At 45.7% G+C, this 19,459-nt stretch overlaps 1 protein-coding gene across 2 annotated transcripts in view; it reads right to left on the reverse strand.

The window, feature by feature from the left end:
- Positions 1-19,459, reverse strand: part of dre4 (SPT16 homolog, facilitates chromatin remodeling subunit dre4) — a 93,001-nt gene that overhangs the window by 16,011 nt on the left and 57,531 nt on the right. For both annotated transcript variants that reach the window (XM_077648153.1, XM_077648152.1), the window contains 7 exons: positions 18,704-18,839; positions 18,495-18,621; positions 10,218-10,336; positions 7,120-7,245; positions 5,709-5,897; positions 2,276-2,445; positions 1,853-2,136 (listed from right to left, as the gene is read on the reverse strand). In XM_077648153.1, the coding sequence (XP_077504279.1) occupies positions 1,853-2,136; positions 2,276-2,445; positions 5,709-5,897; positions 7,120-7,245; positions 10,218-10,336; positions 18,495-18,621; positions 18,704-18,839 (1,151 nt within the window). The remainder of the gene's footprint in view (positions 1-1,852; positions 2,137-2,275; positions 2,446-5,708; positions 5,898-7,119; positions 7,246-10,217; positions 10,337-18,494; positions 18,622-18,703; positions 18,840-19,459) is intronic.

The following is a 19,459-nucleotide window of genomic DNA, read 5'->3' on the forward strand; positions in this document are numbered from 1 at the left end:
TTCGCCGGTCACATGATATATCTAACTGTGTGCACCGTGCCTGCAAGTAACACTTCTAACGGCACTCTTCAATTGCTTTTCGTGCACGGCGACTCATCGGCATCACAGTCTTGAGCACCTGCTGACAATGCTAGCGCTGCAAAGCCATGTTAAGAGGTGAACATGGGGTGTGCTTGAGGGTACTCTTCAATCTCTTGCACTCATTTTCCATGCCACATTACGGTCATGTGGTGAAGCGAGCCTAACTAAAGCTCTGCGGTGGCACTCGCCTGGTGTGCGTCATTCACTTTATGGCAGCAGGCATTGCGAAAACCATCTAAAACTTATTTTTAATGAGCGATTATTCCATTTATGTGTACTGGTAGCAGGATTATATATCTTATAATAGGCAGTGGCTAGTTCCAAAGAACCGCCCTCTGCAATGGTGATGGTAAAAAACTTGTATTTCATTAAAAAGAAGCGTGACTGGGGATTCGATGTGAAGCAAGTTAGGCATAGCAGCGCATAGAGACCGATGCGCTGTCAGCACGTCGGTGGGTGGCATGTTGCTGCAAGAACCGCATCACTAGCATGAGTGCAATGTATTGTTGCTTCTGTGTTACAGATAAGGTTTTCTATCTCCGTTTTATATATATCGAATCATCGATGTATCGAACTATTTTGCAACCCTCTTTGAGTTCGATATATCCGGGTTTGATTGTATTAAAAAGGAAGTGCTCAAGCGTCTACCATTAAAGAATTTAAACCAAATGGCAAAAAGACTCTGTAGTATCAAATAATGCATGTCAGGAGATTTTGTGTTGTATTTCACAACAGGTGATTACATATGTTTGCAGTCAAACCTCGTTAATTCAGAAAATCAGGTAAGTCAGTTTTCAAGACATGCATCACTCTGTCATCATCCGGAAACCAGTGCATGGCCGGAAACCACTCTCCATTACAAAACCATAAACATACGAGGGCAGCGCTGCAACAGTAAAACCTCGTTTAATCCGCCCCAGTTAATTTGGAAATTTGGGCTGCCGCCGGAGTCCTGCCAAATGCCCATGCAAGTCTACTGCGTTAGAACCTCGTTTATTCAGATGCTGCGGGGCTCACATTGGTTAATTCGGATGGGCCCACAAGAAGCGTTATGTTGAGATATGACATGCTCAACGGGCAATCGTCCAGATATTTGTCTACAGGCCTGAACTGCTTATCACATTTTCGCCCGCGCCACTATGATGTGCACGCAAAGGCAGGCATGGTGACGGTCAGCAGGTTCCCGCCGATAGGCATAGAGAGAGTCTGGCCGCATAGTTTCGTTTACGGAGCTTCGCTGCCAGCCCGCGGCGTCAGTGGCCATCGGCTGCGCATATCAGCGAGCCAGCCAAGCTGCACATCGTTTGGCATGATTATTGCCTTGCTGCTGATCTTTTTTGTTTGTTCTTTCCTCACGTGCGATGCCACATGTGAGGAAGCTCCAGCACTACCGTCTTGGACACTGAAAGAAGCCGTGGAGACCCTTGCCATTGTGGAGCAGTTCTGCTTCTGTCACTCCTGGTAGCGTGCATGAATTAAAACATTTGATGGAACGGCGAGAAATTACCACTGTCGCGCAGTTTTCATCTTAAAAGGAGACAACTGCTCATGTTCCCACAAAATAAATTTCACTTTCACGCAAATGGTTTCTGCCAGTTTTAGGGGCCCTTCGATAATTCCACATTTGGATAATTCAGACGTTTTTTTATACTCCCTTGAGTCCGAATTAACGAGGTTTTACTGTATTTCATGGAAGAAAACGCCATCAAAATCTTTATGCATTTGCCTACTGCCAAGGCCACACAACAACAAACAGCAAAAATATATTTACCGGCAGATTCTTCATCTTCACTGACTTCAGAAGCTGAATAGTCTTCAGAGTCATCTTCATCAGATTCGGATTCTTCTTCGCCAGAGTTGTCTTCGTCACTTGGATTGTACTGGTCATCTTCTTCCGAGTCGTCGTCACCATCACCTTCTTCTCCATCAGACTCTGGGTCCAAGAAAGACCAACCACCAGACTCAAAGAAGCCCTCTGGGTCATCTGTGATAGTCTTCATAATCTTGGTCCAGTTCAAACTTTGGATGCCTTCCGTGTAGCGAATGTCGCAGGAGCTGCAGAAAAACAACCAAGCTTTTATGTACAAGGCAAATATTAAAAAAAGCAAATGGCACTGTTTTGCAAAATACTTTTTGCCATTTTAACTCTAAAAAATCCAGCACTGCTAGTATTTAGGCAAAAAATAGGACCAACTTGAGCCATTCCTTGACATGGTCGAGCATGTTCATTGGGACTGCATTCACCATGGCACACTTTCTGTGGTAGTCCTTGAATACAAACACCATGTCAAAGTTCTTGAGATGAAACTGAACTCGTTCAAAATGGACCAGCTCCACTTCCTCCAGGGTGACAATGAATGGTGGCTACAGTTTGAAGAAAGAAATGAAAGGAAATCACCATCAGAACTCTTACATAATGTGGAAGTATACAGTTAAACCCAGATGTAACGAACCTCCATATAGCAAATTCCTCAATATTACGAAGTTTCTCAATTCCCCAATGCCGCCCCTATTTAAGCGTGTGTATTTGAGACCTCCATGTAACGAAGGTGTTGCGGTGGTTGATCTTGATATAACGAACTGGCTCTGCCATCTATCTGTCAGCTAGTGCTGAGTTAATTGAAATTTGACAGAACTATACACAAGTTTTGTGATGATAAAGCGCGAACTGACACGAGAGGAACGCCGATCGCAACGAGCGGCTGCAGTTGACACATCATGCTGTGCACCAGCGCCGCATCTCCGGTGCTTTCTCTATTGGAACATCATACCGCGTGGCATTACAACAGTTCATGCTTAAAAGCAGCGAAAAATAATAGGACATAGCAAAAAAAAGAAATGACACGAGTAGTGCGTAGCCATTGCCACCATGCAGTTGCTCGCATGATTCTGGCGCCGATAGCTCTCGCGTTTTGGGAGCGGGAACGGCAGAGAGCGCCAGCGACGCGAGTTGAGGAGTGAATTTCCTGCGGCAACACCGAGGGGAAGATCTAGAAAGGCAACATGCCAGTAGAAGCACACGCTTCCGCGGTTGCTCTACAGCGGTGGCGTGACTGCACGCGTTTTTCTCTAGCTCAGTCGCAGTGCCCCTGCCTCCCCTACCCTCCCCACTCCGCTCGTAGCGGCGCTGTGCTAGCCGTGGCGGATATGGCGGCAGCTGCTGCTGCAGTCGCACTATAAGCGCAATTGCGGGACGTTTCACCGTGAGTAACGCTATTTTCTGTAAGCGTTTTCAAGGTGATTTCACCTAGAATAAAATTTCTTATTTGGTTTCCGTTCTGCAGTGTCGTTTCGACTCTTCTCGCGAAAACTGCATGTAGCGAAAACCTGGATGTAATGAAAAATCTGACTTTTTTTAATTTCGTTACAACCAGGTTTAACTGTATTTAGTAAACCACAGAGCTCACCATGTCGTACTTTCCCCAAGTTTACTTAATAAAGCTAAGCTATGCAACAATATTTACAAAAAAGGCAGAGATGTGCACCACAATTAGTCCTTATGCACACTAAGAAACCAAATTGAGGTGAGGTGACTTCTGAACAGTGCTTATTTTTCATGAAATCCAAAGATGCAACTTTGCCTCATGGAACGTATTGCCAGCAAAATGTCTAAAATTAAAATCTTAAGGCATACTCGAACAAAATTTTAACACAATGCGCAAAGACTATTAAAGGCTAGTGCAAGTGCAACTTTTATGTCCGAAATACAAGCAGGCACTTCAGAAATAACGTGAAGGAAAAAATTGATGTTTCTAATACAGTGAAAGCTCGTTAATTCGAACCTAGATAATTAAAATTTTTGGATAATGGTCTGGCCAAGCTCCATATAAATCCGTGTATAAAAAATCCCGTTAAATCGAAAGTGAGTCGGTTCCGCTACGGATAATTCGAACTATGTGCTGTCGCATCTGGGCGGCTTCGCACACAGCATGTGGTCAAAAAAAAAAAAAAAAAAAAAGCACCTCCGCATAGTTAGAGGCTGCGCATGTCCTAAACGGGGACAGAGGATGGAACCAGACAAAACCGTGGAAGAGTGGGTAAAGCCTATGTGGCGCCATTACCAGCACGTGGCCGGCTGCCTACCCTCTTTTCCGCGCAGCCTCCGAAACTCGCAACTAAATACTCGTTAATTCGGAAATATGGATGAGTACTGTCGGCGCGGTCCCAGTCAACGCCCATGAAAGGCTATGAATTATGTGTGAAAAACTTTTTTTTTTCTTTGCGAGTGTCGTCCATGCTTCAACCCATCAGACGCCAACGAAGCACGCGGTGAGCCACGAAAATGACGCCGGCTTTTAGCATTGTTCACTGCTATCGCACGTTCCAATGATTCAGTGGAAGTAGACGGCGCCCGTCCCAATCGCCCATGCCACGATAAAGGGCGACCCACCTGGAGCGTTTTTCTTGTGGAAAACTGGCGTCCGGCAGCCGGCATAGCCGGCCCGGCCGGGCGGCCTTTCGCCGCCGATCAAGCCGGATTAGATATGTCCGTCTGGCGGGCAGCCGCTGGCCGGAAGCGGACAACGTGGGCTTTCAGCGTGGACCAATCAGGGCACGACTGTGTCCGACTTCCGCCCGCTTCTACAACATGGCCGCGCCTGCCTAAGCGGCCTCTCACTTCACCACGAACTCGTTGCTGCTACACTATGCCTCATGTTCATGGCAAACAAAAGCCACACAAAGCTTTCGCTTTGTCTGAAGAGGTCCGCAGCACAAAATTTTAGCGATGAAACGCGCCAGATTTTCAGAACGCTTCTGGTTTTTCAAAGCTGCTAGGCTTAGCCACTACGCATCGGTTGACGTCAGGAAGCGCAGGAGAGGTTAACTATTTTGGTTCAGAAAGGGGTCACAAAGAATAGTCCGTCCTTTTTGTCGTCATTGAATAAATAACAGCTTAATTGTAAATGCACAGCTGTTCTTTTCAGCATTTTACTAAGCATATGGAATCACGCCGTTTCTAAATCCTGTTGGCAGCGGTTTGGCGGCAGCCGCCCGTTTTTCGCCACTTGTGGTGCTGCACGGTGGCAGTGCGTCGGCATTCCGCTGTGCCGCTCAAAATCCGCACTGCAAGTTCGCTCCATGTGGGCCGCCCTTTGGCGAACGTACTAAAAACAAGGCTTGCACAACTGGACAAGTGCTGACACTCTACCAAGTTCGCTTCCCCCCATTGCTAGAGCTAACGTCAAAAGGTAAACAAACCGTGATGTTGTCGCTGCACAGCATCTTGGCGCACTGCCAAGAAATGCATTGTAGACCGTGTCGGTGCTAAACCGAGGGAAGCGTTAACAACTGATGTTTTTTTTTAAAAATTCCTAGGCAAAAATCGCGAGTGAGTGGGCTCATTACGCGAGTGGGTTCGTTACGCGAGTAAATGTAGTACATATACCGTAATGCAAATGGTTCTTGTCATTTTTTCGAGGCCATTCGGTAATTCGATCATCGGATAATTCAAACTTTTTTTCGCGGTCCTATGAAGTTCAAATTAACCAGCTTTTACTGTACCACAGCTCAAAAAAGAAAAGAAAGAACAGCAACCATTACCAGCCGCTAGAGGTGAAAAGGGCAACCACAGGTAACTGAATCCGGTGCCTAATGAATATCTAGCCACATTGGAATCATGTTCTCACCCAGTCAGTCAGATTCACCAAACAGCCTGAAGTGGGCTGAAGCAGTACTGTGCTGCGATAGGGCACACCAGGAAAGCCCAAATCCCGGAAGGGCGTATCAAACTCAATTTCCCCTTTGGTAACTGCCTCAACTTTCTCACAGAAAGTCTTGAAGGCAGTTTTCAGCTTTTGGCGCAATTCTCGCTCTGCCTGTTGAAGACAAAACAACAGCCACATTTAGCAAAGCCACAAGAAAGCAGACCTAGGCATTTTAACTCTCTCCAGCAATTGCATCCTTAATACACTTGTTGCGATCCCTTCAATGTGTTGCAGTAAAGGCTCCTTAATTAAAATTTTTGGATAACTCAAAATAAGCTCTGTGGTCCCAGAAGGATGCACAGAGCTCTACGCATAAAGCTCTGTGGTCCCAGCATAGAGCCCATTAATTCATATGTAAACTGGTTCTACCACTGAGAATTCAAACTGCAGAGCCAACCACTTGCCTGGCTCATGCAACTGGTTGCTTTTTTGGCCTAGTGATAGGCAGTACAAGAGCAAACTTTTCAACAGTAAGTTCCATAGCATACACTATACCATAGTTTGAATTCAGAAACACCAGACTACTGGCAGTTTGGATGGCCTAGTTTGCTGCTCATAAGACTTCACCACACGATTATGCCATTACAGCTTCACTGCTTTGAGATGCCCCATCCTGCATGTGCAGTGATGTCACTGTCCTGCAGAAAGTACTTAGCCAAAACGCTCAAAGAAAAGTTGGTTACTGTGGAGATCGCACAAAAGACCATGGTTTAGACCTACATCCATAACACAGACGATCAGACTCCCACAAGGTTAAGAACGTACAGCACAAAAGACAGCACTAAAGACTAAGGGTTCTGACACTGGCACCCAGATTTGGAGGCTTTGTTTATCATAGGTGTAAAGGTTTGGTTTATGGGAGTTTAACGTCCCAAAGCAACTCAGGCTATGAGAGATGCCGTAGTGAAGGCCTCTGGAAATTTCGACCACCGTTCTTTAACTTTCTTTAACGTTCGACCGCGTTCTTTAATGTGCACTTACATCACACAGTACATGGGCCTCTAGAATTTCACCTCCATCAAAATGCAACCACTGCGGCCAGGATCAAACCCACGTCTTTCGGGTCAGCAGCTGAGCGCCATAACCACTGAGCCACCGCAGCGGCTCATAGGCGTAAAGAACGAGAGAGCCAAGTCTAAAAGCTTGTTCTGTTTCCAGTGAAAGTAAACAAAAAATACATGCACCTTAAACAGAGCTAATAAATTCTGCAGCAGAAACATCACCACAGCTTGAGGCAGCCGTGGTCCAGTTTGTGCAGCAAAGTGAACTGGTACAGCATTTCCATCCATTTATTAGCAAGCATGGTTACAGCATACCGCAGACTTTTACTCACCTGCTCTGCAGCGAGGTCATCCCTATCGTGCATGTGCTGGTGCTTTCCTAGATCCGTTGTGATTTCTCCAACTTCAGTGTAAAACTGAACATCATTGTGCTTCTTTTTGCCAAACATGATGGCATTCTGCAGGAATATGAACCCACTATGAGCAAGAAAACGTCCACACCACCCTGTCCAGCAAAATATGCCAGCAATCAAGTCATCCTACAAAGAATCTTTTCATGAATGAGTTTTCATAATAAATAGCAGATCACATCTGCCATAACTTTCCTTAAGATAGCTCCTTTGCATGACATTCTGACCATTATTTTACTGTGATTGTCAGTTCACTATTGCTGTGATGACAAAACAATATAATCACTCTCCAAGCAATTCCAATTCCTAATAATTTCCAAGCAAGTGCTGGCATAGCGACACGTCCACTTTTCCATTACATGCCAATAGCTATTTTACAATAGATGTTGCAAGCTATGTCACCTGAGGTATTACCTAGTACAAAACTCATCAACACTACCAAAATTATTCATGTTCAGGCAGACCTGTTTTTTTTTTTTTTTTTCAAAAGCGTGCTCAAGGTTTGAAGGTTGACCAATACAGTCGAGCCCGCTTATAACGAACATGAGTCATGCGGCGTCCATTCGTTATATACCGAAGTTCGTAGTAAGTGGACCACAGCTTTAAAGACAGTTGATTATCAAAACACAAAATTTTTTTCTTTGTAAAAAAGTCCGTGATGGATGTCTGTTTTTGCAGCGCAGATCCGATGAGAGAGGTTTCTAGCTTATTTAAAGCAGAAGTGTGCTCTTCACTGAGGCCTTTGGCATAGACAAGTTGTCTGAGGCTCTCTATGTAGCCCACTACTACAGGCGCGCTTATGGGAGCTGGCTCCAAAGTTTCACCCTCATCCGATTCCTCCGTGTCACTCTCGTCCTGCACTTCAGAAACTATACCCTTGTCCATGCACGATGCACGGCTCTGCGGTGTCAGCGTCGTCATCGACAGAAATAAAATCATTTCAACCAATGTCATGACCCCCTATGTCGGAGTTGACGACGCGCTGCCACAAATCGCTGCCGGGCTGGTCCTCTTGCGAAGCATCAGGCTCGGCATCAGACACTGTGTAGATGAAGCCGGCCTTGCGGAAGCAGTTCCGCACGACAGTGGCCGTCATCTCCGCCCAGGCCGCTTTCATCACCTCTACCGTTGAATACAATGGAAATAGGCACGGCGTTCACGTCCGCCATCCCAAATTACAACCAGGGCCCGAGATTTGGACAAGGCCAACGAAACATCCGCACCACAACAAGAGTGACAAAAGCGCGCAATGGAGTAGACGTGCGTGCACAGGCGGCAATCAAGCCAATCAAGCTAGAGATACAGACACACTGCGCCAGTGGAGAGACCAATGAGGGGTGTCCGTGAGTGTCAGTGCAGACACCTCTTGGCTCTCACCGAAGGCCTGCTTCACCAAGCGTGGCCTCCGTAATCAGCACGGGTTCAGTTGATCGCGGAGGGCACGTGCGGATTTGCAAGAGAGTGAGGAGAGGGGAGTGAAGTTGCGAGGAGGGGTGGGAGGGCGATCTTCGAAGGTGCGTTGGCGTGGAAAGGGTAGCTGGCTTGGGAGTGGCACGAGACGGGGCAGGGCAGGCAGTTCGCCTGCAATGAGGCTCGGGAAAACATACCGCGCGCAGGGCGCACAAAGGGGTCAGAGGCAGGGTAGCTTGTATCGCAGCACCGGGTTCGCCATCTGTTCGCTGTAACTGATCAGCAGGGCTTAATGCCGTTCGTTATACGCACGATTTTGTGCCATTGAAACATTGTATATTTTGACGGTCGCACAGGTCTCATTCGTTATAAGCGCAAGTTCGTCTTAAGTGGGGTCTTTATATGTGGACTCGACTGTAAAGGAATCATGACCACGGTGAGGCACAAACCCGGCAACAAATGTAACAAGGAAAGAGAGAAAAGGGTGCCAATGATGCTAATCCGGAAACTTGCATTCTGGCCACCTCTGAGCCTTCACAAACTATACCAGTAGGAACCGCCGTTGTTGCACAGAGGTTTCATGCACCCCTTCAAGGAAGCTGCACAAAAGATTCTCATATAAGGCCAACGTGAAGCTAAGGATGCAGCCCCATCACACCATCACTGCGCCAACTGTGTGCATCAAAAAACCATGGCAAAAAGTCAACCGGTCTTTATACCGGTCATTGGTGGAAAAACTACGGAAGTCTTGCAACAATGGGCGACTGAAGTCAGCCTCCATCACCATCACCATCAGCAGCAGCGCGGCGTGGCGACGTTCTCGCACCGCCATTTTGCGTTTCCGTTGTTGCGAAGCTATTTTGGTTAAAGGCTGCTTTTTCACATATTGTTTCAAGATGAGCAGAAGCCGACAGCAATTCACCGTCGCCTTCAAGAAAAACGCGACTGAGTACGCGGAAGCTCACAGCAACCTGGCGGCACAGCACGAATTTGGAGTATCCGAAAAGTACTGGAGGAGGCAGAAGCTGCGTATTACAACTTGCAGCAACCAGAAGAAAACATCATTTCGTGGGCGGACCGCAGCGTATCCAGAATTGGAAGGAAAGGTTGCACTGCTTGCAAGATCACTGCTTGTGACTACCGAATGCATCCGCATGAATGCGGTAGAGATCGCGCGTGCCTCTAGACTCACGAGGGCGCAATGCAAGGGCTCGCCATCCTGGGTGCGGCGATTCATGAAGAGGAAAAGCTTCGCTCTACAGCGCCGTACTTCTGTGTGCCAGAAACGAACACGCGGGTCGATGGGCACACGATACTGTTACAAAATTGGCCGGGTGTACATACGAGCAGCATTAAAATGAAAATAAATACTGTCACCATTGTGCAACCTGTTGAGTCACATTTGATTCAAGGCAAGAGTGTCTTTCGGCACCTTTTCCATTGAAAAAAAAAAAAAAAAAGTTTCTTTTTTTTTTTCATTTTTAGAATTGGTTAGTTAGGAGGTCGACCTATATTCCGGTCCGACCTATAGTCCGGCTTTTACGGTACTTAAAGATTTTTTACTTGTTAGCTATAAATAAATTTGACTGTAAAACAAAAATATGCCTCACCCTGAGCGTGAAGTGAAGAAGGATTATCATTTCTCCATCACAAGGCTGAAAAAAGGCATGCTTGGTGTTGTTGTACAGGATGTCGACCTTGTCACCCCGCACTGACGTGAACCTGAAACCTGCAGCAACCAGAAAAGCCAGATCTCCATGTAAACACTTAGCAGGTATAGTGAAAGATAAAATGTTGAATAAGAGAATGGTTAAAATATTGCTAAATACAAAAATCATATTACTCCCTTGGTTACTTTTAAAGGGATGATGGGAAATAAATATTGACGGGAAAAAGGAAGTAGGGTATGTTAGTCCATCCAAAATGTTAAAACAAACTGAAACTTGCATTGCGCTGAAATTCATTTAACTGAAAAACTATCTCGTATTCTTAATAGCCTTGTGTTTTTTCTCTCTCATTCTGCAAGCAACTTTCACTACAATTTGCATACGATAAAACATGGTCGGTGGAGGAATATTCCCAGAAGTGCATTCAAGTGACAAATTTGACTTTTTTTTTTTGCAAGTGGTATTTCATTCAAAAGAGAAACTGGAATGGCCCTGAACAAGGCAGGGGTGCTCCTTCTTTTTTAGCTTTGGGGAATCCCAATGGTTTTTGAAAAGTGCTGAGGAAACCCACATGTCTTGGCTTCCATCCCTTTCTGCCTGCTATGCATGCAAAAGGAGCATGCAGACACATGGCAGCTCAAGAAATGCCCAAATTTCAATTATGTGACTAGCTGTACAGTAAAACAGTCTGCAATGTACAATTTCAGTGTGAACAGTCACAAAATAAAGTGGTTAAAGGAAAGACTGCAGTTGAGGCTTGCATGGATTTAGGTGCTTGGGGAACCCAAAAAAGCACTCCAAGGAACCCCAGGGTTACACACAACGCAGTTTGACAATCACTGGACTAAAAGAGTGCAGGCATTTGAAATTTGACTATGCAGTAAAGCTGGTTTTACGGTGACATTGATTTGCAAGCATGCTTTTATATCCTTCAGGTGCAGCACCCACGACCTGGATATCAAATATTCAAGGGGTGATTTCCACAAATGTGAAAAGACACAAATGCAAAAAGTGCACGACATCTGAACAATCTTGTCTAGAAAGACATCAAGACAGGCAAGTGAAACGAACCCAGGAATCGGCTTTTTTACTGGATATATCTAAATTTTATGCTAATTCTGGCATAAGCATAAACGCTTTGAAGTGCCCAAAATGTGTTGATTTTTTATATAACGACCTACAGCAATCAGTCAAAAGAACTATAACTGACCTTGAAAGAAGTGCACAGTCACAATATGATACCTGCCAACTTGCTGATGTCAAAATTCGGGAGATAACGAGAAAAGGGGAGTGGCGGAAGGAGGGGGGTCCTATGCGCATGTTACATCAAATACATGTGCCTAGGAGTGCTTCTTGTCTAATAGTGAGTATGCCATTCAAGATTGTGCTCTGTTCAGACAATTCCACACTACATTTTCTGAGGGCATTTTAAACGTGATGGTGCTTCACGAACAGATGTTTTGGAGTGTAAAGTTAGACTCCAGCGGTCTCTGCTGCCCTTTTCTTTTTTCCCCCCTGAGCCACATGTCGTGCCAAGGCAAAATGACAGCTAGTGTCTAATGATCACTCGTTGTCGATTCATTGGCGACGTTAACAACTCACACCTGACCATGGCGCACGCAAACGACATGGGCCGCTGGCGAGCACTACCTTCCTCGTTTTCACATTCAAACATGCAAGACAGCACAACGTATTTCGTCATACCAAAATAAACAAGGCTCAAAAAAGGGCACCCTGTAGCACAATGCATGCATGTAACTTCAATAGATTCAACCATGCTGATGGTATCAAAAGCCACGCACTGCACAGTTCCTTTTATCTGATTTAAGAACGCTGACAGTTTCAGGCAACCAGCATACCCTCGGAGTCGAACCCTTACTGCCTGCGAAGAGAATGATGAACAGCCCGGATATGCACCATAAAAGTTCACAGAAATGCATCAACCAAAGAGAAAATCCAACATGCTGGCTCCTGCACCATGAGATCAGCATCACACGCACACCGTTCAGTTTAAAAATAAAACTTTCTGCCTATGCTCCTTTCTAAAAATACGTCATAAACATGCATTACCCCCATAAGAAAGCTGGGAGCTTGTCATGAAAGTATGAGAGTTCAAATTTTCGAAGTACAAAAACTCTGCTGGTGGCTGTAGTAGCTACGGTCATGCTGGCATTGGCCGATAACAAGCACATGCTAGCGATTATGGTTGCCTATGCATCATCCAGCGAGTTTGTTTTTTTTTGGTGAAAATCATTTCGAGCAAAGTAGAGGACAACTTTCGGGAGAAATAAGGCCATTTCAAGTGAAAGCGTTGTTCGGCGAGTCGGCCAGACATTTCAACAAAGGGTACTGCGCCCACAGACACAAGGGCGAGAGAGTTGTTGCGTTAAGCTTCTCGTCCTTGTCTATGCATGCGCAGTACCCTTTGTTAAAATGAGGCCATGTCCGTACAATCAGGAGTCTCTCGGACAATTCGGAAGAGTTGGCAGGTGTGCAATATAGTATCTGACAGAATTACCATAAATTAACTCTTTCGCTACTGCGCCATAGGCCATATATGGCTGAAGCTTTGAACCTGCCACCAAAAATTCCGCTCGGCGCTACCGAACCAGCTGCATCATCTAGTTTGCTTCTATAACACCATCTCTTTGGTTTCAGCTAAGTTCTTTTTTTTCCATGCGAAGAGGCGACATGAAAAATGAAGCTATGACCAGACATAGTCCGCCGGTCGGCAACCATGTGCCCGTTTCACCACGCTCCTCTCAAAGGCGAAATGCTACTCTGAGCACTTTTGTCAGTTCTTATGATGTCTTTGAATGCGAAAGCATTACATGTCCCATTAGCACAAAAGCCGGCATCCGCTGTCTATGGCACGAAATTCAAAGGATGTCAGAACATCTTTTGGCGCTGCACTGAATTTCATTTCGGCGCCGCATCATCATGGTCAACACATCTGCGCATGACCACCATGCATTCATTGCTTGGACATGCAGATCAAGATTTTTGCCCACCAACGTCCAACCCCTGGCAATGCCTGCATCATCATTTTACGTCAACATGGGCAAAGTACTGTGCACCGACCGCCGTGGTGGCTCAGTGGTTATGGTACTCGGCTGCTGACCCGAAAGACGCGGGTTCGATCCCGGCTACAGTGGTCGAATTTCGATAGAGGCGAAATTATAGAGGCCCATGTGCTGTGCGATGTCAGTGCACATTAAAGAACCCCAGATGGTTGAAATTTCGGGAGCCCTTCACTAGGCGTCAGTCACAGCCTGAATTGCTTTGGGACGTTGAACCCCATAAACCAAACCAGTACTGTGCAACCATGGCGACACAATGCAATCAAGCTATAAATGGGCCTCGCAGTGGCTTCAGAGCCGCTCGGCACGGCAAGATCAGAAGCATGTGGAACATTAATCTAATCTGTTCATCTACCCTGTGCAGTTAGTTCTACATACAATGCTTTCGCATTCTCACACATAAAACAGTCTTTCTTAGGGTCTATGCTGAACTTATTTTTTCAGGGCAGCAATGGGCAGACAACCATGTGGAGTGGTCGGATTTCAGTTCCGATTACGAGACTTCGTCACAGAGGCCTGGGTCTCCGTCATCAGCATGTGCTCACGTTTTTGGTTTTACCGTTCATGTTGTATTTTATGTAGTGTGCTTGATTTGTAAATGATGAGAGCGATTTTGTTTGGTGCTTTAGGGTCTTCACAACATACAGCCAAGATATTGTAGAAACTGCGCCAGCAGATTTTTTTACTATAAGCCAAGATATTGTTGATATTGTAGAAACTGCGCCAGCAGATTTTTTAATTATAATGATGTCAAGGAAAGCCATGCCGCCTTTTCACAGATAGAGCCCATTCGCTCATCATCATCATCGGCCTGACTATGCCCACTGCAGGGCAAGAGCCTCTCCCATGTCTCTCCAATTAACCCTGCCCTTTGCCAGCTGCGGCCACCGTATCCCCGCAAACTTCTTAATTTCACCCGCCCACCCAACTTTCTGCTGCCCCAGCTACACTTGCCTTCTCTTGGAATCCACTCTGTTACCCTTAAAGACCAGCGGCTATCTTGTCTTCGCATTACATGCCCTGCCAAAGCCCATTTTTTTCCTCTTGATTTTTTTTTTACTTGGTACCTGCATCGCCTTTCAGCATTACAGCAGGGGGGCACTTTCACATTCAAAAAACAAAAAATCATGCATTTAACGCGTGAAAAAAGGCATCATTAGGCATGACTAGGATATCATTAACCCGCGTTTGTTTCCTCACCCACTCTGACCGCTTGCAGTTGCTTAATGTTACACCTATCATTTTTCTTTCCGTAGCTCGTTGTGTTGTCCTTAAGCTGAATTCTTTTTCGTTCGCCTCCACGTTTCTGCCCCGTAGGTGAGTACCAGCAAGATAAAGCTGTAGTATACTTTTCTCTTTAGGGATATTGATAAACTGCCATTCATGATCTAAGAGAACCTGCCATATGTGCTCCACACTATCCATTTGCTACCCACTGGGGAAAAAAAAAAAAAAAAAAAGGCGAAACTGCAAGCTCTGCTGTAAAGACAAAAAAAAAAAAAAACAATTCAGAACAAGTGCAGCACATTTCATATCTACGGTATTTACTTGAATGTAACGCGACCACGATTGTAACGCGAGGGTCGACATTTCGGGTGTGAAAAGGGGAAAAAACTACGATTGTAACGCGAGGGTAGACTTCGGGCGTGCGACAGAAAAACCGAAAGAACCCGAATGTGACGCGAGGAACTGACATCGCACAGTTCTGAGGGTCAAAGACAACTTTATTGAAATACAAGCCAAACAGGCATTCCTATACACCCTCATCCTCATGGCAGTTGTCGCAGTCACTGTCACCATCATCACAGCTTGACTCTTCTTTGTCACTAGCTGCCTCCCACAGCAAGTCGTCCTCGCTTCCGTCTAGAGCATTTGAAATTGAGCATTTCTTAAATGCGCGGTAGCCCAAATCATGAGGCAGCCCGTACCAGGCTGCTGAAACACAGTGGGCAACAGTAGATGCACTTGGGCATTTCAGCCTACCTGCAGGTGTTGTTATTGATCCGCTTTCAATCCACTCCCAGTATAATTGTCGCAAGCGATTCTTGAAGGGCTTGTTCATGCAAACGCCCAGAGGCTGGAGAATGGAGGTCATGCCACCAGGTATAACAATGAGATGCGTTCGGTCACGCTGTAGCTTTTTTTTGATGCCGGGTGTCAGGTGGCCTCGGAAAGAGTCCAGAACCAATATTGCTTCCGGATGCAGCAATGCGCCTGGCCTTCGGTCCCACACGCTTTGAATCCAATCTATGACAAGATTCGAGTCCATAAAACCTTTTTCGTGACAGCGCACAATAACGTCTTTCCGGAAAGTTTCCTTCGGGATCGTCTTCCGGCGAAAAATGATGAATGGAGGGAGCTTGCGGCCGTCAGCCAAACATGCCAGCATAACTGTAATCCAATTTTTTTTGTTGCCTGTGCTTCTAAGGTGAACTTCATGCTCACCAGACTTGTGCACTGTTCTGGACACAGGCATGTACAGACACACAGGGGCCTGGTCGGCATTGCCGATATGTCCAAGTGGCATGTTGGTAGAGCGACGAAGATCGATAACGTAGCGCTGGAACTCTCGAAGTTTTGATTCGAAGTCCCCGGGCAGCTTCTGGAAAACAGAAGTTGTGCATCGAAGGGAGAACCTGGCCCTTCGTATAAACTTCTGCAGCCAACCTCGTGATGCCTTAAACTGGTTTTGGGTCAAACCCGTGTCCCGCGCAAGCTCCTGTGCTTTGCACTGAAGCATTTCAATGCTTACTCCAAGTAGTCAGGAACGTTGCTCGCTAATGAACTCTGCAAAGCGACGCTCCAACTCCGGGAAGCGGCCTTTCTTGGGCCCCTGAAAGCATTTTCGCAGGCTGTTGCATTTAAACAATTCCGCGTGATGTTTCCTCCATCCCGATCGTCGATTCGTTGTTGTCCAGATGTTTTGCAGCCACTGATTTTCCCACTTTCTCAGCAAGCAGAATAGCGTTGCGCTTGAAGCCAGCTGTATACTGAGCGCGTGAGCACGCTATTCCGCTTGAAGACAACTCGGCCGTTTGATGGGGATAGGCCTAAGACTCGAATCACGGAACGCACAACTACACGCACTGGCACCAAACACGAGAAAGAGCGAACAAAGCGCACTGTTCCATGCCCTGCTGCCTGTTAGTCACGTGGCCATGTTTTTGTATCAGTTGCAAGGATTAACAGACAGATGGCGGTGGGATCGCTCGCTCCTTTTCTGGCGTCTTGGCAGCGATTGCGAGCGCTCGGTGCCTTCGAGATGGCTGTTTCATTTTGCGGTCACGGAGGCCACACAACCTCACTACAGGTTGCGAGCATTCATCAAGAGGTGGCGCGCACTCTCATCGCGCCAGTGACTCTAGCTGGCGTCGACTCTTGTTGGCTTGTTCTCACTGGCGTCGTTTTTCTTTTTTTTTTGCGTTTGTGATTAGGTTGCCGCTTTGTCCTAGTAGTAGTTGTGACCTGTGGTTCGCATACTGATTGACCGGCGAGTTGGAGTGTGATTTCAAATGAGCAGTACGATCAACGCATACGTTTGACACATGAAATGATTTTAATAGTGTGTGTTTGGTGCTCTTCATAGCGCTTTTAAACCTAGCATTCGATTGTAACGCGAAGGGATGACATTTCCATTCTACTTTCGGTAAAAAAAACTCGCATTACATTCGAGTAAATACGGTACCTCCTTTTCATGTCCGCTTGTGACTGCTTTCTCTAGTGTCACAGCAGTCATATTCCTTATTTCGAAGGGCCACGGAAAGTGCAGTGTATTATATTTGCAGCTGAAAACCACAAGATTGGTAGCTAAGAACATGTGCAACATTTTGTATACAGCTCAAACCATTTATAACGTAACTGCTTATAATGTAGGACCGCATTAACCTAACCGCGTAGAATGCAGTCCTGCATTCTACACGGCTTTTTGTGACAACCGATTCACTTCCAATAGAGTTCAATGTATTGGTGTACCGCTTAACACGCGGCAGCACGTAACCGAAGACCGCACATAGTGCGGTTTCTGGAAAGCCTAGCGTCCCACGTACCAGCACGGGCCCGTGGGTACCGGCAGGAGCGAGGAGCGCGCTTCCCAGATTGCGCAAGATGGGGGCAACAGCTGTATTTTTTTTTGTAATCAACTTCTGGCTCGGTGTAGCTTTTGTTTTGCTTGTATTTTTAAGGTGCACCCCATTGAGTGAACACTCGTCTGAGTGTGTGTTCACACTCGATGGCACCCATAAATGATGCCGTCCTCAAGCAGCCTGGCGCGTAGAGGTTAAATTAATGATTAGTCACGCGAGGTTGCTCAGGAAGAGCAACCTGGATCGCACAAGTCCCACCGATGGCAGCACCTGCCATCACAGGGCAGTGGCTCACCGCTTAACTGCTGCACCAGGAGTGGTATGAGGACTCACAGGGATCTATGAATGTTAAGTAGAGAAAGACCAATTAATTCTGCATATATGGGCATTAACCCATTAGCTATCGCAGCATACCTTTATGGCGGAACAGGGGCCACAAGGCAGCGACTGCCTTCACAAAGTTAATCCGCAGATCAGAAAGGGTGCGGCGCGCACAGCGGCGGCTACATACAGCCATACAGAGGTAGAATTGCCAGCTGCGTGGCATCGGGTTGCATCCCGCCATGCGGTGACTGCGTTCATAAAGTGAGCGCGGGCTTACGTGTTCTCACATGTAAGCAGTCTTAGGTGTCTACGCAGACTTTTTTTTTTGTGTGTGTGTTACCAGCATATTTAACTAATAAATTTTCGAAAAGCTTTGCAGACACAACTTTGGTGTTTTCTTCATTTGGAAGTAACCAATAAGCTACAGTTTGATGCATTACAATGCTCGGTGCAGTTAGCCCTTCTTGAAGAAATAATTTTGATTTTAAAACACTCAAAATGGTATTTTTTTTTTGCAGTAGCAAAAAAGTTAATCAGCAAAGAAGGTTGGATTTTTTTTGTCTGCAATCCTAGCAAGCTACATAGAAAAACCTTCAATTTTGAAAATTTCCCCCCCACTGGATCTTAATTTGAGCCTGCAGGAAATATTCCACTTTCAGATTTTAAAAACATGCTCAACATGCCCAGGAAGGCTAAGAAACATTGAACATTGAATTCCTACACAAATCACATACCATTGGAGTGTGCCTCCAGGATTCCAGAAATGCGCTTGGAGTATATGTTGGGTCGAATGTACAGGTCCTTGAGCTTCGGATTGCCTTTGTTCGAGCTCAGCACAAGAGTGTCTTGTTTCACTATTCCCTGCAGCAAGTAAAAACATTAGACATTATGCTGATTGAGTACGTCAGCAGCAACTTGAGAAGAGATTGAGAAAAGTCAGCACCTCTTTTTCTCGCTCCTCAGCCTCTCTAGTCTTGAACTTCTTCTGAACTTCTTTGATGAGCCGGAAAGCTGTATTGAGGTTCGATGAAGGGGCCGAGATTTCTCCAGGTTCCTTCACATTAGTGCTCCGATAAGTTCTGACACAGAAAACAATTGCATCACATAAAAATGCGATCTATTAGATAATACTTGAAAAACCACTCATGTGCCCAGCATGTTTCTGACAGTCTCCTCTTGAATTGTTTGTAATACAGTAATTGAAAATCGGTTCTCAAGAGTCAACATCCTGGCTAGAAACCGGAGAAGAGATAGGCTTAAAATTTACATTGCAGTTTGATAAAGAAGAGATGCTCTTGGAAACCCACTGTCCTCAATGCACAAGACAGCTGAATGAAACCTGCGCAGATAGTAGCGTAAATTCCCAATCTTCAAACCTGTTATAGTAAGGTTTCAGAACCTTCACTTAATATTATGCACGCTACATTATTAAACTTATCCAGTTTATGTATTTCAATACGCTGATTTCAAATATGCTTTTAGTTCTTCTGTGAAACGAGCTGTTCTCAAAATATTGTGAAATCTTTGTTTGGAACATGCAGGTAACTTAATTTTGTAACAGTAAATGCCATGGTGAAGTTCAGCATACAGACATGATCTAGAATGTCCATGGAGTACAATAAGACAAAAATGGTTGTTTCAGGCCCATTTGAACAGAAGTTACAGCCCATTAAACTTTACCAGGGAAAATTCAATGTGG

This window comes from Amblyomma americanum, chromosome 1, assembly GCF_052857255.1.
Source record: "Amblyomma americanum isolate KBUSLIRL-KWMA chromosome 1, ASM5285725v1, whole genome shotgun sequence".
Lineage (NCBI taxonomy): Eukaryota > Metazoa > Arthropoda > Arachnida > Ixodida > Ixodidae > Amblyomma > Amblyomma americanum.